This window comes from Eschrichtius robustus, chromosome 11 (genome assembly GCF_028021215.1).
Source record: "Eschrichtius robustus isolate mEscRob2 chromosome 11, mEscRob2.pri, whole genome shotgun sequence".
In the NCBI taxonomy this organism is placed as follows: domain Eukaryota; kingdom Metazoa; phylum Chordata; class Mammalia; order Artiodactyla; family Eschrichtiidae; genus Eschrichtius; species Eschrichtius robustus.
This window is the reverse complement of record NC_090834.1, coordinates 60,493,622-60,518,578: the sequence shown is the minus strand read 5'-3', so window position 1 is coordinate 60,518,578 and position 24,957 is coordinate 60,493,622. Positions and strand designations below refer to the sequence as shown.

The 24,957-nt window shown below is 39.7% G+C and overlaps 1 protein-coding gene across 1 annotated transcript; it reads left to right on the top strand.

Moving 5' to 3' along the window:
* The first annotated feature begins 89 nt into the window (after positions 1–89).
* On the top strand, positions 90–24,678 carry SPCS2 (signal peptidase complex subunit 2). Its single transcript, XM_068555819.1, has 5 exons — positions 90–224; positions 12,296–12,379; positions 12,984–13,144; positions 17,707–17,841; positions 23,894–24,678. Exons 1-5 carry the CDS (start codon positions 111–113, stop codon positions 24,078–24,080), a joined length of 681 nt encoding a protein of 226 aa, XP_068411920.1. The 5' UTR covers positions 90–110; the 3' UTR covers positions 24,081–24,678.
* Positions 24,679–24,957: the final 279 nt, after the last annotated feature.

Here is a 24,957-nt window from a genome sequence, read left to right as displayed (position 1 = left end):
CCAGCCCCAACTACGGATCCCGATTGACTCCTCGCGGCACGTCACGCCGTCAGCTCCAGCCAATCGGCTTCGGACAAGTAGGAGGGGAGAGAGACGCAAAAGCAAGGAAGATGGCGGCGGCGGCTGCTCAGGGAGGGAGAACCGGTGGTGGCGGAGGCAGTAGTGGGGCTGGCAGTGGTTCCAGCTGTGGGACAGGCAGTAGCCGCAGCGGCTTGCTGGACAAGGTGAGAAGTCGGTTCTTGGGGGCAGGCGAGGCCTGGGGACGCCCGGGAGGCGGCGAGCCCCCTTTCCCATCCTCGCCCCTCTTCTGCGGCTTCCCAGGGGGAGTTCTCGTCTGGCCTACCGTGGGAGCCCTATGGGCGCTTGTAGTCCGCTCCCTACACACGTCAAACCCGGGCTCTCTCCTTTTTAGGACTTCTTTTCTTTTCGGAAGTGTTCGGTCCTTAATGCCGGCCACTACGGCTTCTTAGGAATATTCGATTATTCTCACGTTTCAGTGCGGCCATCGCTTTTCCTTGGTGGTGCTGGGGACCACTGTTGAATGTGCCCATTTTACCGACAGGGAAATGTGAATCCTGACTGAATGAAAGCCGCTGTTCGAAGTTAGTAGTCTCCAGTCTCCCCATCACGACCGCCACACTTGCGTGCTGCTACAGATTCCAGAGTGCTCTTGGCCTTTTGCTTACTGAAGTTTCTAGGCGTTTTATCTCGGTACCCCGAATACAGAGCTTCGAGTATTGACTCCCCCTACGCGCTGACAGGAGCCTTTAAGATTTATCTTTTGTTCTTCCTTCTTCACCCTCCCCCATCCTTCCCTCCCCCCCCCCCCACGCCTGCCACCAAGTGCCCTAGGTGAATCGTATTCATGAGCTTGCTGCCTGCTCAGGCTTACCTCTTCTCCCCCTCCACCCATCCAGTTGTGTTTTTTTGTTTTGTTTTTTGTTTGTTTGTTTGTGTTAATGTCCTAACAACAAGGGCTTAAAAGAAAAGAAAAAAAGGAAGATTCTTTTCCTGGGTTGGCCCTTCTTGCCCTTTGCATAGCATCTTGAGAGAAACAATTGCGTGTAGGTCTGGGTCCTAGTACTGGTTCTGCCTCTAATTAGCTGTGTGACCTTGAAATGTGCTTGTTCTCCCTGTGTTTTGTTTCCTCATCTGTAAAATGAGAGACTTAGCCTTTACCCTAAGGTTCCTTCCAGTTCTCTCATTGTAGGGCCCTAAGCCAGTTTGATGAGAAATGTTAAGCATGGGGGCTTTAACATAGTAAATAGTCAGGATTGTTTACTTTAATTGGAAACAGCTTTCAGACTTCTCTGTGCTTAACACATGGTAGGTGCTTAAGAAATGAATACATGATCATATCGAGGGGTTTGGATCCAGATCTTTTTGCTTCTCTTTTTGGGTGTCATTGGTTTTGAATTACATGGTTCTCACACTCTTAACCCTTCTTAAGAGATAGGAACATGTTTTGGGAGTTGGGATGGTAAATCGCTCCAAGGTATGTGAAAGTGTTGAGAATTGATGGTCATTTTCATACACAGATCCTGCCTTCCTGCTGGGTGAACGCCTCACGACCTATGTTCATTCTGTCCCATTGAGTGCTCTTGCTCTTTGCTCCACTTGGATCATCACCAGCAAACATTAAGCATGGACAGTCTGCTAAGGCAGTGATTACTGAAAAGTGTATGGCATCAGTGTGTTTTGGAAGAACCTGTGTTTGGGGGTCATAAGATTTGCGCTTGGACGTAGATGTGCTAGTTTCAAACTGTATGAAGACTGGCAAGTCAGTTAACCTCACCAAGCTTCCCTTTCTTCACCTGAAATATTAGGGTTTTGGGGAGAATCAAATGAGATGATATACGTTAATGATCTCTGTAACCTATAGTATCTAATACAGAGGTGTGATGGCAGAGGAAAAAAATCAAGAATCCTACTGTCAGAAAGTACTCAGTATAGCTGAGTATAGGACATGAGGTACCCAAAATATTAAACATAAAACTATTTGGTATTCACATGTGTACTTTTTACAGAAGTTAAAGTGAGAGAATGATCCCTGAGATCTAACTGATAAGGGGATGAGAGCCCTAGGGAAAGACCTCATGTTTGAGAGTGGAACTGGGACCTTATTTTGAGAGAGAGACAGAGACAGACGGCATACCAGTTTAGAATGTCCTTGAACAAAGGTACACGGTGCCTGATGTTTCTCAGGTACTGAGTTGACTGACTGTTCTCTAAGACAGGGGTCCCCAACCCCCAGGTCCTGTTAGGAACTGGGCCGCACAGCAGGAGGTGAATGGGGTGCCAGCGAGCAAGGCTTCATCTGTCGCTCCCCATTGGCTGCATTACTTCCTGAACCTTCCCCGTGCACCCACCACAGTCTGTGGAAGAATTGTCTTCCACGAAACTGGTCCCTGGTGCCAAAAAGGTTGGGCACCGCTGCTCTAAGAGACCTGTAATGACAAATAGGTGGAATCAGATGAAGAAGGGCATGGATTGCTTGAAGTAGAAGTAAGAAGGAAGCCTGTTGAAGGTTTTTGAGCCTAAAATATAAAGTGGTTTTAGAAAAGTTATTCGAATAGTTTGGAGTGGTAGAAATTAGAAGTCTTCTAATAAGGCCTCATACCATACTAGTATATGGGGTTTAATATAAAAAGAAAGACAAGTTTGAGTTCTAGTGCAGCATGTTAAAAACTACACGGTCTTGGATAAGTTATGATATCACTGAACTTAAATTTCCTTATGTGTACATTGTGGATGCCCATACATATTGCAGGCTTGTTGTAAATATTAAGTCATAATATTGGTAAATGTTCTTTGTACAGGGCTATAAAAATAGAATGATAAGGTGAAGGGAACCCTAACTTGAGTTAAAACGCCTCAGAAAGGAGCACTTGGCAGAATTAACTAAGAAGTGAGGGGCCGAGGAGAGAGAAGATAAGTCAGGAGCTGTTTAGGTGCTTTTTCTTGGAGAGCTTCATTTCAGCCTTACATTGAGTTGTTTTTCCTCCGAAGTCTCTGGCATTTATTGCACATGGGAATTAAGCTGTCACTTAATATGACATACTGTTTTATATTGTTCTACCAGTTTGTCCGGTTTCCCATGAGACGTTCTCTATAGTGATCAACACAGAATAAATACTTGCAGCATTGAATTTAGCAGAGAAAAAACTTCAGATCTGCCACCCCAGTCTTCAGAAACTGCCTTAGAGGATGATGCCTCTATTTGTCTGAAAACTGAGGGTACTGTGGAAGAGAAAATGGGGAAAAAATGTTACTCTCAGTGGAGCAGGAGCTGAATGAATACAGACGCTTTTGCTCTGTGGGAATGACAGGCTGTTACCTTACAGTTTCTTTAATTTGATTTGTCTTGATTTTTTGGAGGGTTTTTATTTTATTTCTTGCAGCTTTGGTTTTACTTGCCATGAAGAAATGTAACAGAGATGCAAATGTGCTTGTAGTTTTCCCTAAGCAGATGTGAGTTTCTGCTTCTATGAAACTGACTTTGAGAACAAAGCAATTTTAGTTTCCTGATCCTAAAGATAGGCATGCAAATATAACCTTCCAGCTTCCATCACAGAATAACTTAGATCATTGCAGTAAGTTATTTTTCCCAAAATACATCAAAGCATTTTGTTCTACGTAGCAGGCTATAAAAATTGTTTGCTTTATTTGTTTTGGCTATTAAAATTGACATGTGGCATTAAAGCATGCTTTCCAGAACTATATCCAAATTCTTTTAACCTCATAGTTGGATTTCTGTCTCCTGGCTGGATTTCTTTTGGCTATTAAAATTGTTTTGGCTATTAAAATTGACATGTGGTATTAAACCATGCTTTCTAGAAGTTATATCCAGACCCTTTTAACTTCATACGTGGATTTCTGTCTCCTGGCTGAACTGTCAACCTGATCTTAAAGTACAGCTTTTATACCTTAGTAGCTGAGAACATAGGTTCTGGAGCCAGGCTGGCTGGCTGGCTTTGAATCCTTGCTCTGCCACTTAACAGATATATGTTCTTGGGCAAGTTAATAAATCTCTTTGTATCTCAGTTTCCTCATCTGTAAAGTGGCGATAATAATAGTATTTACCTTAAAAAGTAGTTTCTGGCACATAGTAAGCACTCAGCAAAACATGTATAGCTGCCACTAACTAGCTTGTTACTCTGGATTTCAGCTTCCTTAGATAATATTTTTTATAACATATGAAGACTGTCTACATCAGACGCTCTTGGGGTTTTAGTTAAAAATACAGATTTCTGGACCTCATCCCAGACCTGAATCAGATTCTCTGGGGGTGGGGCCTGGACAGCTGCATGTTTTCACACATAGCTGTTTATTTATTTATTTCCTCTACATTTTAACAGTTACATCCAGGTTGAGAACTAAGGGGTTTTTTTCTTGTTTGGTTTTTAACTATTCTGCTTAATCAATAGTGATTTCTCTAAAATGTTTATAATGAGGAGACCTTGAAGTTCATGTGTTCAGCCTCCTCATTTTATAGACATGGACACAGTTGGAGAGGGGAAGATGAAGCAACTTGTCCAAGAGCACACAGCGAGTTAGTTACAATTCCAGAACCTGGCTTCCCAGCTCTTAATCCAGTACTCTTACCTTACTTAGTACATTGCCTCTCATACTGGAGCAGACCATGTGCTAGCTAATGTAGTAGTGGAAAGAGCATCTGTTTTTGAGGTTGGAAGACCTAGGCTGAAGCCTTGGCTTTGTCACCCACCAACGTGTGTCCTTAGACAGGTCCTATATACTCTTTTGCTCTCTTCGATGGGATCTTAGCTTGCCAGACTCGAACAGGGTAGTATGCCTGTACCCTAACCCAGCTCTGACAAAGAGGGTGAACAGTCTTATGGCAGTACTGTGATATGTGTGTTTGTGTTTAAAGAAACAAGATGCAGGCTTTTAATACTGTTTTGCAAACTAAACTTTAAAAGCATCTCAAAACTCATTATTTTTGACTTCATCAAAATTAAAAACCTTTTCATGTCAAAGGGCATTATCAAGAAAGTGGAAAGACAGTCCACAGCATGAGAGAAAATGTTTGCAAATCATATCTGGTAAGGGTCTAGTATCTAAACTATATAAAGAATCTTACAACTCGATAATAAAAAGACAAACCAGTTTTTGAAAGAATAAAGGATGTTGAACTTCCCTGGTGGCGCAGTGTTTAAGAGTCCACCTGCCAACGCAGGGGACATGGGTTCTATCCCTGGTCCGGGAAAATCCCACATGATGCGGAGCAACTAGGCCCATGTGCCACAACTACCAAGCCTGCGCTCTAGAGCCCACGAGCCACGACTACTGAGCCCATGCACCACAACTACTGAAGGCTGCACTACTAGAGCCTGTGCTCCACAACAAGAGAAGCCACTGCCATTAGAAGCCTGCACACTGCAACAAAGAGTAGCACCCACTCATTGCAACTAGAGAAAGCCCACGTGCAGCGATGAAGACCCAGTGCAGCCAAAAATAAATAAATAAATAAATAATTTTTTTTTAAAAAAGAACCTGTCATTGCTTCCCCAACATTGATTTTAAAAAAAGCAAAAAAAACGATAAAGGATGTGAATAGACATTTCTCCATAGAAGATATACAGATGGCCAGCAAGCACATGAAAAGATGCTCAACACCATTAGCTATTAGAGAATGCAAATCAAAACCACAATGAGGGGCTTCCCTGGTGGTGCAGTGGTTGAGAGTCCGCCTGCCAATGCAGGGGACACGGGTTCGAGCCCTGGTCTGGGAAGATCCCACATGCCGCAGAGCAACTGGGCCCGTGAGCCACAACTACTGAGCCTGCGCGTCTGGAGCCCGTGCTCCGCAACAAGAGAGGCCGCGATAGTGAGAGGCCCATGCACTGCGATGAAGGGTGGCCCCCGCTTGCCGCAACTAGAGAAAGCCCTTGCACAGAAACGAAGACCCAACACAGCCAAAAATAAATAAATAAATTAATTAATTAAAAAAAATACTATCATTAAAAAAAAAAAGATTACAATAATGGCTGGTAAATTGTTCAAAATTAAAAAAAAAACACAATGAGATACCGGTAGTATGGCTATAATAAAATAAGAAAAATAACCATTATTGGTGAAGATGTGGTGATATTGGAATCCTCCTACATTGCTGATGGAAACGTAAAATGATGAAAGTTAAGAAGAGTTACCATATGACTCAGTATATCCCACTCCTAGTTATAAACTCAAGAGAATTGAAAATGTGTGTCTACACAAAAACTTGTACACATGATCGTAGCAGCATTATTCACAATAGCCAAAGGGTGGAAGCAACCCATAAAAGTGTGGTATATCCATGCAGTAGAACATTATTTGGCCATAAAAAGGAATGAAATATTGACACACGTTACAACATGGATGAACCTTGAAGATGTTATACTAAGTGAGAAAAGCCAGTCACAAAAGGCCACATATTATATGATTCCATAGATATGAAATGTCCAGAATAGGCAGATCCATGCAAACAGAAAGTAGATTAGTGGTTGCCAAGGCTGGGGGTGGGGTGGTGGTAATTGGAGTGACTGCTTATGGGAATAGGGTCTCTTTTGGGGGTGATGAAAATGTTCTGGAGTTAGATGGTGATGATTGCACAACCTTGTGACTATAATAAAAACCACTGAATTGTACATTTTTATTTTTTAAATAAATTTATTTATTTTTGGCTGCGTTGGGTCTTCGTTGCTGCGCGGGCTTTCTCTAGTTGCAGTGAGCGGGAGCTACTCTTTGTTGCAGTGCGCGGGCTTCTCATTGTGGTGGCTTCTCTTGTTGCAAAACACGGGCTCTAGGCGCGTGGGCTCAGTAGTTGTGGTGCACGGGCTTAGTTGCTCCGTGGCATGTGGGATCTTCCCAGACCAGGGCTCGAACCCGTGTCCCCTGCATTGGCAGGCAGATTCTTAACCACTGTGCCACCAGGGAAGGCCAGGATTGTACGTTTTTAAATGGTGCGTTTTATATGTGAATTAGATCTCAATTTTAAAAACATTCTTTTTATTTTTACAGGGTTTATTGAGTAACCTTTAAAGCTTCAAACTATTATTTTTTTAAACTATTTACCACTATATACACAGTGGTATCAAAGGTTTTAACAACCTCTATCAGCCCAAGTCCCTTCTTTAGCTGTTGCCTGCACCATTTCTCTGTACTGACCTCCGTCTTGTCAAATCTCAGTAGTGGTTTTTCTTATTACCTGGCCTTGAGTATTTGACTCATCGATCACTTCTTTCTTGAAATATTATCTTTATGTGGCTTCTAGAACACCATGTGCCCTGGTTTTCCTCCTTCTCCACTTATCTGTCTTTACTGTTGTTATTTTTTCTTCTGACTTGTAAATATCAGCAAGCCCCTGGCCCTCTCCATGTACACTCATCCCAAGGAGATAAACAGTGTCATGGCTTAAATCCCATCTTTAAATTGATGACTTCCACATTTATATTTACAACCTGGACGTCTCCTCTGAGCCCAGATTTATATGTCTAAATGCTTACTTGTCATCTCCACTTTGATATCTGTTAGGTGTATTAGACTTAAGTAGCCAGAGCCAGTCTACTTACCTCCAGTTACTCTGGTGTTGCCACTAATACTCATGCTCATAATTATCGTGTGGTCATTTCTAACTTCCAACTTAACTCCAGTGATAACTGTAGCCAATAATAAGCCACTATTAAGCAAGTAATTTTCTTTGCAGTATTTCTTGCCCATTTTTATAAAAAATAGATGGAAATTGAAGATTAAGTATGTTGCCAGGAGCTATAATATCTCTCTTTGAGATATCCTGGTATTTCTGAATTGGAATCTAAATTAGATGATAGTAAGCATTCTCAAGACAGACATCGTTTGCTCCCCAAATTGAACATTTTTTCCTTATTTTAAACTTACTGCTTTCTGATCTTTTCCCAAATAAGTGCATATGGGAGGTAGGGGTGCGTATTTCCAACTCAAAAAGTGTCTCAGCTTCTGAGTCTGCCATCAGTTTTCATAATCTTATTTTGGTTTAGAAAATTCTGAAATCAATGTAACTGTAGAGCTTAAACATCTCAAACTCATCATATACAAATGGGTATTTCTCCTTTTTCCTCCTCTGTTCCTTCTCTTGGAAAACAATATGACAGCTCAGAGAGTTATCTAAGCCAGAATTCTAGTAGAATGGTCATCTCTATCTTCTCTCTTTCATGTTTCTTGTAACTAGTCTGATGTTAAGTCTTGCCAATTCTACCTCATAAATAATCCCCTTTCATCCCCTTGCTGCTGCTCTAATTCAGGCCCTGCATCTAAATCAGACCCCATCTGATGTGTTTATCTCCAGTCTTACTCCCCTCCAGACCATCTGCTAGGTTGCCACTAAAAATGACTTTTTTAAAAAACGTAAGTTTGATTGTGTTGTTCACCTGCTTAAAATATTCTCCACTGCTTGTTTCAGAATAAGGTCCCAAGTCCCCTAGCCTAGTAAATAAGGCCATCTAGAATATGCTCCCTCTGTCATGTGCCTCATCTCCTACTACCTTCCCCCTTTGCAGCCTACATCCACTTTGTAAACTGAGAGAGACCAAAGAAGAGAGAAAAAAGGTTTATTAATTTTTCTTAGAGCCATGTTCAGTTCTTTTAAAATCAGAGCAGGGTCCTTCCATTGGTACAGCTCACTTCTGGAATCCTTCATCTCTTCAGTGTGAATTGAGGAATCCTTTGAGTCTTACTGCCCAGTTGTCAAGCTAAGGAACTTTATGAACCAATCCATTGAGATCTTTATCACTGCATAACTTTACTTCTGTTTTCACTGCTACTAAAATCTTTTTATTATTCAAATTTGCAGTGGAGAATAACTGAAGTAAGTCTTTGTAATGTTCTATCAAAGCCATCAAATGCATAATTTTTGTGTATGGTTCGTCATCCAGGTCTGGCATCAGTGTGCTGGTTTGATAAAGTGTTTTATGTTGATAGTGGCAGGGAAGTAATTTCTTTAAGATAGGCCTTTTTTTGAACTATATTTTCAGTCAAACAGCAGTTGGTTTTAAATGGAGGAAAATGGAAAATTCCAAATATTTTGTATCCTGCAGGTTTTGTTGGCATATTCAAGATTAAAATCTTTTTAAGATTTTTTTTTGTTACTAACTATAACTTATTAGATAAGAATCAAGATACTTTGTATGGCTGTCATTTCAGGGGTCTGTGTCCTTTTGTTTTTATGGCTAATAATTCCTTTCCTTATATTTTGTGGGAAGCAGTGTAGAATAATGAAAGAGCACAGGTTTTGAAATTATGAAAACTTGATTGAGTCCCAGCTTTACCACTTCCTAGCTTTCACCTTGGGCAAATTTCTTAAACCCTTAGTGTTATCTGTAAAAGGAGGATGCTAGTCAGTTTGGGCTGCTCTAACAAAAATACCATAGACTAGATAGCTTAAACAACCAAAATTTATTTCTCACAGTTTTGGAGGGTGGGAGGTCTGAGATCAGGGTGCCAGAATGGTTGGGTCTAGTGACAGCCCTCTTAACTGGTTACAGACAACTTTCTTGTATCCTCACATGGTTAAAACAGAGTGAAAGCAAGTTCTCTCATGTCTTTTTATCAGGGCACTAATCCCTTTCACAAAGGCTCTACCCTCGTGACCTAATTACTTCCCAGAGGCACCACCTCCTAATACTATCACATTGTGGTTTAGGATTTCAACTTATGAATTTGGGTGGCGGGAGGAGGGTGGAGATGATGGACAGGGGCTGGAATAAGTAAACCAAGAAAAGAGTAAGACATGGTATCTAAGAAAAAGAGAATTAGCCCAAGAGGAGGTGAAGGGAACCCCCCGGTCATAGTAAAGGGAGATTCCAGGATGACAGTTAATACAGCAGGACTGGAAAGAAATCCACCCAGATGGAAGCAGTCCCGAAGGCTCCAGGAGAGATTTCTCCAGGAAGATGAAATTCACAGAATGCTGAATATGATTGCAAATATTGAAAGGAGAGTTAAACAATTGAGGGAGAATTTGAGAATATATTGGCGAGAAATACGTTGTATGATTAAAAACAGCAACAAAAACAATAGTAGCTCCAAGAAAAGCAAAAAGCTATGCAGGAAAGAAAAAATAATCCTAATATACATGACTCATCTGTGAATAGCATTTATGGTCATATTGTAAACTCCAAATAATGATCTAGCAAAAACTAAGGTGTAAGACCAAATCAATATTGATCTACTATAACTATATTAAAAAGATGGTGAGGGAGGAGCAGGAAAAATAAATGTGAAAGTGGCAGGGGATGAAGTGGTTAAATCTCATCTTTAATGGTGAAAAGTCAATAGATTTAATGCTGAGAACTGAAAATAATAATATAAACTTTTTTTTTTCCCCCCAGAGATGTGGATACCCAAAAAATCAGCCAAAGGAGTTGAAATTAGTGCGTGTCTCTGGGGAGTGGAAAATGACAATAGAAAGAGTCTTAAGGGGAGGGGAAGCAGGACTGCTATTTTTTTTATAACTTACAGAACTCTTTAAACCATGTGTGTGTGTGTGTGTATATATATATATATATGATGTTGGTGCAAATAATAGCTAAATAAGTCAATACTTGTGATTGTTGATTGTGCTCAATATACACATATCTATAATACACAGGAGGGAATGAGGGGAAGAAGAATTGTGTGCAGAGTTACCCCATCCTTACAAAAGGAAGGTAATTTGAACTTAGGGTTGAGGAAGAGAAGAGTGAGGAAAAGAAGATAGTTTTTAAAATACCCTGAATAACAATAGAGGGTACATGACCAGTATCGTACATTTCAGTTGATGGGCAGTTTTTGAGAATGATAGAAAATGTCCATCCTCCTGCCTTTTTTCCAGATGTGTCTCTGTACTACAGCAGAGATGCTATTTGCTTTGATATAGGCTAAGGTTTTTCATATACACAGAATGGATGATGCTCCTATCTCTTCAGAAATCAATTATAAACTTTCCTGTTTATGTAATTCACTGGAAATGTTCCTGTTCCACTTACTGAAGATCCTTCTAGGTACCAGTGGAGTTAGAGCTGAGACTGTTTTAGCACATGTTGTAATGGCTTCTTCTGTGTTTTATCCCCCAAAATTGCCAAGAAGTTATCCTCTGAATTGTAGAGGCAAGTTTCTTTTCTGTGATGCACTGCAGGTAGTGATGTGTGGCTGGGTTTCTATGAGAACATAATTTTTTTTTTTTTGGAATGAGCCAAAAAAATTTTAATGACTTTGATTCACAAATAATTCAAATTCTGCTAATGGATTCTGGCTGTACAAGTTCTTTCTTTTGCTTGCTATTGTCAAAATGGGATTTAGTAAACTAAGTGTAAGTGAGCTATTTAGCTAGATAGCCTGTGAATTTCTTCTTGGTTCCATTTGTATTTTTAAAATTAAGTGTCATGTTTGATTTGTAGGCTGGCAGGCTATGAGAATCATTATTACAACATGCTTCCACTAGTAATTTTCTCAAAGAAAATTCTTGTTTTTATGAGACACAAAGGGGAAAGGCCTTGATTGAGTTTTAATCACTTGAGGTATGACTGTTTTAGTTCATGTTTTTTCCCCCAACAAACTTCACAGAATAGTTTTTCTTTTTTGTGTAATAGTATATAGAATCACAAAATTAAGTTTGATGAATTATATTTCTACACTCCTTTAAAATCTTCTCACATTTTACAGATGTTTGTTCCATCTTAATTTCTCGTATGCAGCATCTCTGAACTTGTTCTCAGTCAGAACAAAGTCATGTACCTAACTGGTGATAGGACTCAGTTCAAAATGTTCTTTCCAACAGACTACACTGGATTTGCCGTTTTCCTACAGTTAAGACATGCTGATAAAATATAAAAGTTGTTAGCAGACAAAAATGTATTAAAGGAGACCTTCGTCATTTTGTTAGCATCCGAAAGTTCATGGATGTATATTGTCTGGGTTTTGTGGTCACAGAATGAAAGGATGAACAAGTGCAATTCCTTTCTATTCCCACATTTTAGTAAAATGGGGATGGGATATTTGAGTTCACACTGTAGGCTCTGCAGCCTATGTACGTGTTCTGGTTTTGGCCTTGTACATTTGACTTTCTAGCATGGAGACTGGCAACATCATGCGAGTACCACCTGATTCTAGTGACCTAGTCTCCTTCAACTTCATTTTCAAGTGTCTTGTCTTTTAGCTGTCCAACATCAGAAGAGAGAATAAATGTTATATATACTTGAGAATGCTCTTAAGGAAGTAGTTCATTTTACTTTTAGTAAGATGCCATATCTCTTAACGCACAACTTATCTGTTTGTTTTACAGTGGAAGATTGATGATAAGCCTGTAAAAATTGACAAATGGGATGGATCAGCTGTGAAAAATTCTTTGGATGATTCTGCCAAAAAGGTACTTTCTTTGGGGGTGGGGAGCGGGGAGCCTGTTAGTATGTATACAGCTGATGGCACATCTCTTGCAGGGTTTTTTCCTTCTATGACTTAGAATGACTTTAGTTTTCAGTGTTACGAATTGAACCAGAAAGCATTTTCTAAAATCCTTACACTGTATATAGGGGAACAGGTGTTAAAATATAATTGTTAGTTACCTCAAATTTCTCTTCAGAGTCTCTAATTTTTGAATTCCAGAAAGCTGGTAATCTATCATTTTTGAGGTTAATTAGCCTAGAGGCAAGAGGGTTGAGGGAATATAGGACATTCAGCCATGATGGGTCATCTCTGTATTTTAAAAGGGAAAAGAAAAGTTTAGCTTCATTCTAGGGAAGAAGATGAGGATTTAAAAAAAAAAAATGTATGAGAAGTTGATGAACTTTTTCTCTGGGATCTTTGTAAACAGGTTGAATCTTTTTTTTGCTCGGAGTGGCAAAATTCTGATTGGAGATAACAACTTGGTCATTTATATGATTAACATAACTTTCATCATGGAAATTAAGAATAAAAGCAGATACAAAGAGGGAGGTATTCCTATTAGCTTGCTTCCTTCTTCTTCTCACTAGGTACTTCTGGAAAAGTACAAGTATGTGGAGAATTTTGGTCTAATTGACGGTCGCCTCACCATCTGTACCATCTCCTGTTTCTTCGCCGTAGTGGCTTTGATTTGGGATTATATGCACCCCTTTCCAGAGTCCAAACCTGTTTTGGCTTTGTGCGTTATATCATATCCTTTAAGCTCGGGTTTGTTTTCAACTGACAGTTTTTTAAAATCCCTACTGATACTCTTCTCTGCTCCTTACAAAAAGCAAACTTTCATCTTGGGGCCTGCTCATGTTAGGATTTAACATTATGAAATGTGAGCATCTGTAAATTTATGTCATAATTATCATTGATATTTTAGATTCAGTGCAGTTATTTTATCTTTGATTCTGTTTAGTTATTAATGTAGAGGTTATAATCCAAGTGTGAGCACCTAATAAGAAAACACAAAGGAATAGTGAGACCCAGCTCTTCTCATTTCTAGCCTAGAACTTAACCCATTAGACCAGGTTGCTTCAAGCCACTCATTCCAGGGTATAGGTATACCTCACTTTATTGCACTTTGCTTTATTGTGCTTCATAGATAGTGCATTATTTTTTTTACAAATTGAAGGTTTTTGGCAACCCTGTGTGTTGAGCAGGTCTGTCGGCGCCATTTTTCCAACAGCATTTGCTCACTTTGTATCTCTGTCACATTTTGGTAATTCTCACAATGTTTCAAACTTTTTCATGATCCTTATATTTGTTATGGTGATCTGTAATCAGTGATCATTGATTTTACTATTGTAATTGTTTTTCGAGGCACCACAAACCACACCCATGTAAGACAACTAACATTTTAATTGATACATGTTGTGTGTGTTCTGACTGCTCCAGACCAGCCATCTCTCCATCTCTCCCTCCTCTGGGCCTTCCGTATTCCCTGAGACACAGCAATATTGAAATTAGGCCAATTAATAACCCTTCGGTGGCTTCTAAGAGTTTAAGTGAAAGGAAGAGTTACATGTCTCTCACTTTAAATCAAAAGCTTAGAAATGATTAAGCTTAGTGAGGAAGGTGTGTTGAAAGCCGATATAGGCCAAAAGCTAGGACTCTTGTGCCGGTTACCCAAGTTGTGAATGCAAAGCAGAAGTTCTTGAAGGAAATTGAAAGTGCTACTCCAGTGAACACATGAATGATAAGAAAATGAAACAGCCTTAATCCTGATGTGGAGAAAGTTTTAGTGGTCTGAATAGAAGATCAAGCCAGCTACAAGATTCCCTTCAGCCAAAGTCTAATCCAGAATAAGGTGCCATCTCTCTTCAATACCAAGAAGACTGAGAGAGGTGAGGAAGCTGCAGAAGAAAAGTTTGAAGCTAACATGGGGTGGCTCGTGAGGTTTAAGGGAAGAAGCCATCTCCATAACATAAAAGTGCGAGGTGAAAGAGCAAGTGCTGATGTAGAAGCTGCAGCAAGTTACCCAGAAGATCTGATTAAGATAATTAATGAAGGTGCCTATATATACTAAACAACAGATTTTCAGTGTAGGTGAAACAGATTTATATTGAAAGAAGGTGCCATCTAGGACTTTCATAGCTAGAGAGAAGCTTCAAAGGACAGGCTGACTCACTTGTTAGAGGCTAATGCAGCTGGTGACTTTAAATTGAAGTCCTTGCTCATTTACTATTCTGAAAATCCTAGGGCCCTTAAGAATTATGTTGTATCTTCTCTGCCTGTGCTCTATAAATGGAACAACAAAGTATGGGCAACAGCACACCTGGATGACAGCACATCTGCTTACAACATAGTTTACTGAATATTTTAAGTCCACTGCTGAGATCTACTACTCAGAAAAAAAGATTCCTTTCAAGATATTACTACTCATTGACAATGCACTTGGTCATCCAAGAGCTCTGATGGACATGTACACCAATATTAATGTTGTTTTCATGCATGCTACATGACATCCATTTTGCAGCCCATGGATCAAGGAGTAATTTCAACTTACAGGTTTTATTATTTAAGAAATACACTTTGTAATGCTGTAGCTGCCATAAATAGTGATTCCTCTGATGGATCTGGGCAAAGTAAATTGAAACCTTCTGGAAAGGATTCACAATTCTAGATGCCATTAAGAACATTTGTGACTCATGGGAAGCAGACAAAATATCAAACATTAACAGGAGTTTGGAAGAAGTTGATTCCATCCCTCATGGATGACTTTGAGGGGTTCAGTACTTCAGTGGAGGAAGACACTGCAGATGTGGAAACAGCAAGAGAACTGGAATTGGAAGTGGAGCCTGAAGGTGTGACTGAATTGCTGCAATCTCATGATCAAACTTTGACAGATGAGGAGTTGCTTCTTGTGGATGAGTAAAGAAAGTAGTTTCTTGAGCTGGAATCTACTTCTGGTGAAGATGGGAAGATTTTTGAAATGACAACAAAGGATTTAGAATATTACATTAACTTAGTTGATAAAGCAGCAGGGTTTGAGAGAAGATTGATTCTAATTTTGAAAGAAGTTCTGTGGGTGAAATGCTATGAAATAGCACTGCATGCTACAGAGAAGTCGTTCATGAGAGGCAGAGTCAATGAATGCAGCAAACTTCATTGTCTTATTTTAAGAAACTGCCACGGCCACCCCAGCCTTCAGCAACCACCACCCTGCTCAGTCAGCAGCCATCTGAACATTGAGGCAAGACCCTCCACCAGCAAGAAGATTACTACTTGCTGAAGGCTCAGATGATGGTTAGCATTTTTTAGCAATAAAGTCTTTTTTAATTAAGGTGTGTACATTGTTTTTTTTAGACATAATGCTACTACACACTTAATAGACTACAGTATATGTAAACATAACTTTCATATGCCCTGGGAAACCAAAAAATTTGTGTGATTCAGTTTATTGTGACACTCCTTTATTGTGGTGGTCTGGAACCAAACCCGCAATGTCTCCAAGGTATACCTGTTTTAGGAAAGGATCAGATTTTGGAGGTTCATATCTGTGTCAGGTTTCCTTGAAGCTGAGGGGCTAGACTGGGAGTTACTGAGCATGAGGTATAGGTGTGGCTTGTGTAACAGCTGGAGAACCTGGGTTTGAAATTTCAAGTTGTTTTCGTGATAATTACTTTTTGGAGACTGTTTGAATGCTGCTTACTTATAAATATGAGTAATACACACTTAGAATTATTATAAAGATCAAATGAGAGATTTTATACTATATTTAGAATATAAAGTTAAATATGTTGATAGTTTTCTTGTGGTCCCCACTCCTTCCTCCCCAAGTCAATCTATACATACTGAACTTTTCTTTTTAACTTAAAAAATACATTGAATGTCTTTCCATATTAGTATATATAGGACTACCTCATTCTAAATAGGACTACCTCATTCTAATAGCCACCTCGTGCTATTGCATGTCTGCTATGTACTGATATGTACTAGTTGTTGAAAACAGATCGTTTTGGTAGGCAGTTTACTTTTCATAACAATCTTACCACTACCTGAAATATTTCTAAAAATTCCACTTTGGGGATTTTTCTTCAGAGGCAGTTAGAAAGCCATTGAATAAAGCAGGTCCTGATCAAAAGTGGTATTATCCAAATTGATCTCAAATCATAGTCACAGAATTTGCACCTTGACTGCTTACAGTATCAGATAAATCATCCCAGTATGAACTTTTTCACTATTAAGGCAGTTCAAAAGAATATGCCATAGGTTCTAGAGACAGTTCTCAAAAGAGTTCCAAAGATGTTTGAACAATGACAGCAACCTTATTATAGTTATATGGCCTCCCAAGAGAATGGCCTTGATGGAATTTCATTTGTTTGATTATATTTGTTTAAAACAAAACAAGATCTTGCCATTTTTATAATCATGTCATTTTTATACATAATAATAGTACCATTATAAATGTCTTCTGTGTGGTGTACACTAAAAATATATATACCATCACTAAATCTCATGACAATTCTAAAAAGTCAGTTTTATCCCCATTTTAGAGGTGACAATACTAAGCCTTGGGATAAGGAGTAATTTTTCAAGGTTACATTGGTTAAAAGCCAGAGTTCAAATCTAGGACTGCTTTACTCCAAAGCTCATACACTTTGTACTGTACTTTCCTGCCTGTCCCTTTCATAAAATTTAAATGACACGTGTACACAAAGCTCTTATGCCAGTTTCTGGCACACAGGTTCTCAAGTATGATAGTTAATACTGTCAAAAACTGAGTATAATAATAAGCCTACACGTATGGAGGAAGTAATTGTCCTTATAGTAAACTAAATTGTGGTAGTCACCCAGCTAGTTCATTTGGTAGAGCATGAGACTCTTATAGTAAACTAATTTGAAGTCAGTTTTCCTCTTTTAATGACCCTTGGAATTGGTTGAGTGTGGTCAAATCCACTGTGATTATTAGTTTTGTTATTGTATGGAGAAATAAGCACAAGTCTTGACAAACTAGGTTGGAGGATCTCTTTATATATGTTGTCCTTGAACAGAAAAGATGAGAGCTGATTTATGCCCTGTACCTTTTTCCTTTCTTCTTTTTTGAGATGTTCTTTGCAGAACTAACCAGAGAGAGCCTTGCTTCTCTTGCATAAACATAAGGATGAAAATGAAATAGTTAAATTTTCAGTGTTTTTATAGCAAGACAAAACTGTCTTCTTTAGGACTATCATTATGAAAGTTTTTGTAGCCCTTGCTTGTCAGTTTGTGTTATTTCTCTTTTGTGTGTATGTTTGTGTATTTTCCCCTTAACTTTATCTGAACCTATTTTGTGATGATGGGGATCCTGACCATTTATACCTCATATAAGGAGAAGAGCATCTTTCTCGTGGCCCACAGGAAAGATCCCACAGGGATGGATCCTGATGATATTTGGCAGCTGTCGTCCAGTCTCAAAAGGTATGACTATCCTCACAGATTCCTAAATCATGATGTTGGGTTTTCTCTGCGTGTTAGTCATTATCAACAGACTATTGTATGCCTACTCTTTGCAGATCATAGTGCTAGTCATATAAAATGAAGAAAGGATTGTGAACTAGAAGGTTTCCTTAGTATTGCACTTCTGAGATTCCATTATCACAGAAGTGCTCTGAGGATAAACTGTGGGAGAAAGTACGTTGGTGGAAGAATAAAGAATGATTCTCTTTTTCCTTGTGGCCAATAAACTGAGCCAATTGGAGAGCAGAACTATAAACTATATATGTAACTGTAAAGGCCAAAGGTATGAAGTCAGTTGTCTTTGAAGAACCCTATTAGCTTCTATGTCTTCTGTGATCCTGACTGCAGTCTGTGCAATCAGGAATCTCTGAAACAATGCACTGGGCAACTCAGAGAAGCACAGTCCAGTCAGCAATGGGTGTAACTTTGTGCAGCTGGCACCTCAGGTCTTTCTAGGTATCTAGAACTGGGTTCAAATTCCAGTTTGTCTCTTTCTAGCTGTGTGACTTTTGGTATATCAGGTAAACTATTTGAGCTTTAATAGAGTAAAAAATGACTCATACAGTTTTTGTGAGGATGCCAACTGGTATATATAGTTGACTCTTGAACAACAGGGGTTTGAACTGCGTGGGTCCACTTATACATGGGCTTTTTTTTTCCAATAGTAAATACTGAAGTACTGCACAATCCATGGTTGGTTGAATCTGCAGATTCGGAACTGTGGATACAGAGGAACCACCTATATGGAGGAGTGACTATGAGTTACACATGGATATTCAACTGCGCAGAGCATCAGCACCCCTAATACCCTCTAACACCCTCCCCCCGCCCCATAGTGTTCAAGGGTCAACTATATACCAAGCATTATGAGAGATGGCATCTGTTGAGCATTTACTATATACTAGGTATTGTGGCAACTGCACTGTCTCATTTAAACCTTAGAACAACCCATTTTAAAGATAAGAACCCAGGCCCAAAGGGTTTAATGAATGATTCCAGGGTTATAGAGCCCAAAAGTGAATTTAGCCCACATCTGAACTCATGCTCTCAGTCACTATCCTGAAAACACATGGTATAGTTCCTAGCACATAGTAGGCTCTCAAATTTTAAGTACAGTTACTCACATATATGAAGGTAAGTATAGCATCAACACCAAACAGCCTCTCATTACCAACTTGTGGAGATATCTGTAAGGAGAAGCAGACCTTCATTCTGAGGTTGCACCTGAGTTCTTATCTCCTGGCAGGACTCATAGCTGCCATTTTGGTCTCAGCTGTCATAAATCTGCACCCTGTGCCAGGCCCCTAAAGCAGAGTTGCAGAATTCTAGACCCTAGCAACATCTTGATTCCATTATTTACATTCTGACTTAAGTATTTTTTAAACAGCTTTATTGAAATATAGTTCCCATACCATAGTTAACCTATTTAAAGTAGTTCAGTGGTTTCTAGTGTTTTTAAAGATGTTTACAACCATCACTACAGTCAACTTTTATTTATTTATTTATTTATGGCTGCGTTGGGTCTTCGTTGCTGTGCGCAGGCTTTTTCTAGTTGCAGAGAGCGGGGGCTACCCTACATTGCGGTGCGCAGGCTTCTCATTGAGGTGGCTTCTCGTTGCAGAACACGGGCTCTAGGCGCGCGGGCTTTAGTAGTTGTGGCTCGCGGGCTCAGTAGTTGTGGCTTGTGGGCTCTAGAGCACAGGCTCAGTAGTTGTGGCACACAGGCTTAGTTGCTCTGCAGCACGTGGGATCTTCCCGGACCAGGGCTCGAACCCGTGTCCCCTGCATTGGCAGGCGGATTCTTAACCACTGCGCCATCAGGGAAGTCCCCCACAGTCAACTTTAGAACATTTTTATCCTCTCCAAAAGAAACTCTGTACGCTTTAACAATCATCTCCCTATCCCCTCATCCTCCCAACCTGAAGTAACCACTAGTCTACTCTATACATTTCCCTGTTCCGTTTATTTCATATGAATGGAATCATGTGTAATATGTGATCTTTTGTAACTGGCTTCTTTCACTTAGCATAATGTTTTCAAGGTTCAGCCATCTTATCAATATTTCATTCCTTTTTATGCCAAATAATATTCCATTGCATGGATATACCACATTTTGTTTATCCGTTTATTAGTTGAGGGACCTTTGAGTCATTTCCACCTTTTGGCCTTTAAGAATAATGCTGCTATGAACATGCATGTACAAGTTTTTGTGTGGACAAATTCTCATATAATATACCTAGGAGAGGAATTGCTGGATCATATGGTAACTCTTTTAATTGCTTGAGGAACTGCCAGACTGTTTTCCAAAACAACTGCACCATTTTACAATTCCACTAGCAGTATATGAGGGTTCTGATTTTTTTCACATTCACTGCTGACTTTTACCAACTGCCACATTGTTGGTGCCTGTGGAAAGGAAATATGCCACCTCTGTTCCTTCTTGTAGTGAAATACAGGCTCACACCTCTTTCCTTAGAGATGGCTCCTGGCTCATTGGCACTCTCTTTAACATAGCTCCTTTCAGAAGGCTTGATTGATGATTTCAGTATCCAAGTAGTTGATTATTCCAGTACTCTGGCCTCTTAGTTTTACTTCCTCTCCTCTGATTATCTTGTTTTCTGCCATGTCTTAAATACTTATTTCCCTGGACATACCCTAGATCTTGCTATTACTGATAACTAATTACCTTCAATAATTTCATTTTTAAGTATCCCACTCTTTGACCATTGCTTTATATTTTTCTAGTTTATCTCCTTCTTGTTCTCTTGTCCGAACAGTTCTTCAGCCCCAGTGGCATCCATAATCCATTGAGCCTACCACCTTTTCCCTGGTCCTCTTCTCTTCATTGTCTCACTTCCTCCTTACCTAGCTTAGATTTCGTGGCATTTCTGTAGTGCGGTTACTCTCTCACTGTCCTAGAGGATCTTTCATACCTTCTTCTCTATCCTCAAACCTCTTGCCCTCCTCCCCCCATTTCACTCTCAGCTTCTTTTGTTTCCGGGAAGATAGCAGCAGTCAGAATTCTCCCATCGTTACCCACTCACAGTGCTCATCATACTCTACCTTCCTTCTCAGTTCCTATCTGAAGCCTCCTCTCCATTTGTCCACTAGATTCTATCCCTTCTCATTTACTTGATGTTTCCCTCTCTGCTTGGTTATTCTTTCTGGCATACAAATATGTTGTAATTTCTCCCACCTGAAAAAGTTGTTTTTCTTTTCACATATTCTCCTCACATGGTCTTCTCATTTCTCTGCTCCCCTTTTTTCTTCTCCCATCATCTCTTGGATTTGCTTACCTTCACTTCTCTTTCCTCATTGTATTTGACCTGTCAGCAGCATTTGAACAGTGGATCACTCTCTCCTTGTTAAACTTTTTTTTTTTAAAACTAGGCTTGTAGGATACCGTAATCTTCTGATTTTCTTCTTATCTTAGTGTCTCTGTTCCTTAGAGTCCCCTGTGATTCTTCATTATCCCCTGTCTCTGAATTTGAAATGCCACTAGTGCTCGTTCCTAGCAGCTCTTCTCTGTCTATATTCACTTACTATGTGTAATCTTATCCAGATTTTCAGGTCTTTAAATACCATCTATAATGATGAAGATCTCTAAATCTGTATTTTCATCGTAGACCTTCTCCAAACTCCAGCTATGTCCCAGCTTTCTGTTTGACACTGGATCCTAAAAAGCATCTCAAAATTAACATATCCAAAACCTAACTCTGCTATCCCCTACCTAAACCTGCTTTTCCCCATCTAAATAGATGGCAGCTCCATCCTTACAGTTACTCAGACCAGAACTCTGGAATCATTTTGACTCCTCTATCTCAATCCTTTGAATAGGTTGTCAGCAAATTCTGTCAGCTCTACCTTCTAATTATATTCATTCTAACCACTTACTGTCTCCACTGCGGCCATCATCTCTCAATTAGGTTACTGTAATAATGTCCTAATGGACCTCTGCAGCTGCTCTCCCTGCCCACAGTCTCTTTCCAGTACAGTGGGCAGAATGATCCTTTTAAAACGTCAGGCAGATCAACTCAATCCTCAGCGCAAAATCCTCTCACGTAGAGAAAGACCGAAATCCTAAGCATAGCTTAGAAGTCCATGCTTATCTGTTCTCTGCAGCCCCACACCCATGGACACACACTCCGCATCTCCTGTGGCTTTTATCCTCTCCCTCTCCATTCTGTTTGCATTGGCCTCCTTTCTGTTCTTCAGACATTCTGGGCATGTGCTTGCTTCAGGGCCTTTGCATTTACTGTGTCCTCTGCCTGGAATATTCTTTTTCCAGATAGCTTGTTCTCTTACCTCTTTAGGCTCTGCTCAAACATCTGCTTAGTGAAGACTTTCCATATTTAAAAGAATATCATAATTTTTATTTTATTGTTGGTTCCCTCACACAGCAAAATAAAAGTCTCAAAGACAGATTTGTCTGTTGTGTTCACTGATGTATATCCTTAGCATCCAAAACTGCCTGACATATATGGTTGGTCCTGAATAAATATTTGTTGAATTAATGAGTAACTTTTAAAAAATGCATTAGATCGTGTCCTGCCATCAGAGCCATGGAACTGGGCTGGAAAGTCCAAAAATTACTGTGATATCAGTTAGCAGCAGTTGATCAGAGCTTGAGAAAAATTTTTGAGGTGTCGAAAATATTCAGGGACCTTTACTTCTGGCTATCCAGGTTGGAAGTAACTGGCTAAACAACAATTTATTGAGCTATGATTTTTTTGAGCACTGGTTAATGATAGGCACTGTTATAACCATAACAGTGATCCTGAAAAGTAGATGGTGCTTTTCCTGTTTTAAACATGCAGAAAAAAGCAGAAGCTCAAGCCTCTGCTTCCTCTGAAGATAATACCAGCCTGACAGTCCACCGAATATGCCCTAATTAAATGGAGACAGAAACAGGTGGAGTTGCGGGGAGAAATGTCAGCCTGCCAGGGGTTGATGTTATAAACCCTCTTGAATGAGTAGAGATAGTAAAAGCCTTCAAGATACCTTAAGGTGTAGGTAGCTAAGGGATCTCTGGAGTTCATGTAGTAAAAGATATCCCTGGCCTGGGATCAGGGTAGAACCTGGAGGTAGATTGATTACAGGGAACAAGGACTGAGCAGCCTGGAATTGGGGAACATCTGTGAAAACAAGGGTTCTTCATTTATCAATAAAAATTTGATTGCCCAACAAACTCCAAGCTAAGAATAGAAAATAAGACAAAATCCTTGCCCTCAAGAATCTCTGAGACAGGGACTTCCCTGTTGGTCCAGTGGTTAAGACTCCATGTTTCCGATGTAGGGGGTACAGGTTTGATCCCTGGTCAGGGAAGATCTCGCATGCTGCATGGTGCAGCCAAAAAATTTAAAAAATAAATTTCACAAGTGATACGTGAAAATTAAAAAAAAAAAAAAAAAAGAATCCCTGAGACTAGTGAAGAACAAAAATACGTAATTATCATTTCAATAGGTAATTTCACTGACAGCAAAGGAGCCTGTCATTAGACCTAGCAGATGATAGGCACTCAGTATTCGGGTTGACTATTAATTGATGGTGCATGGATGACAAAGGCAAGACATCTAACCCAGTTTGGGAAGGTTTTCCCAGAAAAGTTCATGCCCAAGTATGAACTTAACAAATGGGAACGTTTGCTATAGACAAATTAGTCTCACTAATCAGGTGAGACTGGAGAAAAGTGTCTACTGGGAATACCCTTCTAGCATAACAACGAAGCAAAGGCCAGCAGTGAAGAGAAGATGGTCCGTGTGGTTTAACAATCTATGACAAGGTAAAGGAGGCACACAGTAATTAAATCAGGGAAGACATGGCAACGCCTATGAACCAGAACTTCTATCCTGAAGGTGCCCTGGAATTTTTTTTTTTTTTCTGGAAAGGATAATGCTGTATGTTCCCTATATCACTGGTAGCCAGCTCAGCCCTATTTTTCAAAAACACTTGGTGCTCTGTTGTTACTGGCTGAATGTCTGTGTTTGGTTTTTGATTTGTTATCTTTGCTTAGGTTCGATGACAAATACACTCTGAAGCTGACCTTCATCAGTGGAAGAACAAAGCAGCAACGGGAAGCCGAGTTCACCAAGTCCATTGCGAAGTTTTTTGACCACAGCGGGACCCTGGTCATGGATGCATATGAGCCTGAGATATCCAGGCTTCATGACAGTCTTGCCACAGAAAGAAAAATAAAATAGCCACTTCTAAAAGCAGCCATCTTTTGGCTGGATCATGCTGAATTGAGGGGTGAGGGAGAAAGAAACAGAGAACTTAATATGGATAAAGTAAGAAATGTAAAAAATGTCCGTTTTGTCTTGAAATTTTAGTCCATTCTGTATAAATAGAATTTTCTAGCTCAGATATGAGAAGTTGTAGCTCTGATATCTAGCTGTAGCCTCTTTGGTCTGCTGATTGCATTGTTTTGATTTGCTTTTCTGGAAAAGCATTTTTGCTAAAAACCGTACAGACTTCCTCCTTCATACCTAGCAGTACTTTATATAGTATAGCTTTGTGCCATGCAGCATTTGAAGACTCAGTTTTTTAAATTGTTAACCTGTTGCTGACTTTATTGTGTTAATTCCCATTTCAACAGCTGTTTCCCTTAATTCAGGATACAACTTCTTGTGTATGACAGTTTTCCTTCACACACCATTTTTGTGGGTGTGTATATATCTGACTTGGGGAGAATTGGGGGAAAAAACCCCACAGCTTTTTAATTTGTTTAAAAGAGACTTTCTGCCTGTTACATTTTGTGCTCTTAACCAATTAAAGAAGCCAATGGCATTTTTAGTTTTATTTTGTCTATGTTTTCCACTAGTATATCCCTGTTGATTTGTTTGTGCCTTTTATCAACTGCCATTTTCTAAAATTTTTTTCAATAAAAGGAAAGAAGATGTGAAAAAATGGAGTCATAGTCTTAATGGAAGGAACAGAGCAGCGCATGTTAACAGTCTTACTGCTATAGGTTCCTTTTGTTTCTAGGCTGTTTCACTGGTCAGAGGCCCCTGAGAACCTGTAGGTGAGGAACTGCTAGCTTTCCAGTGATAACAGTAATGACACTCAGTACTTACTTTG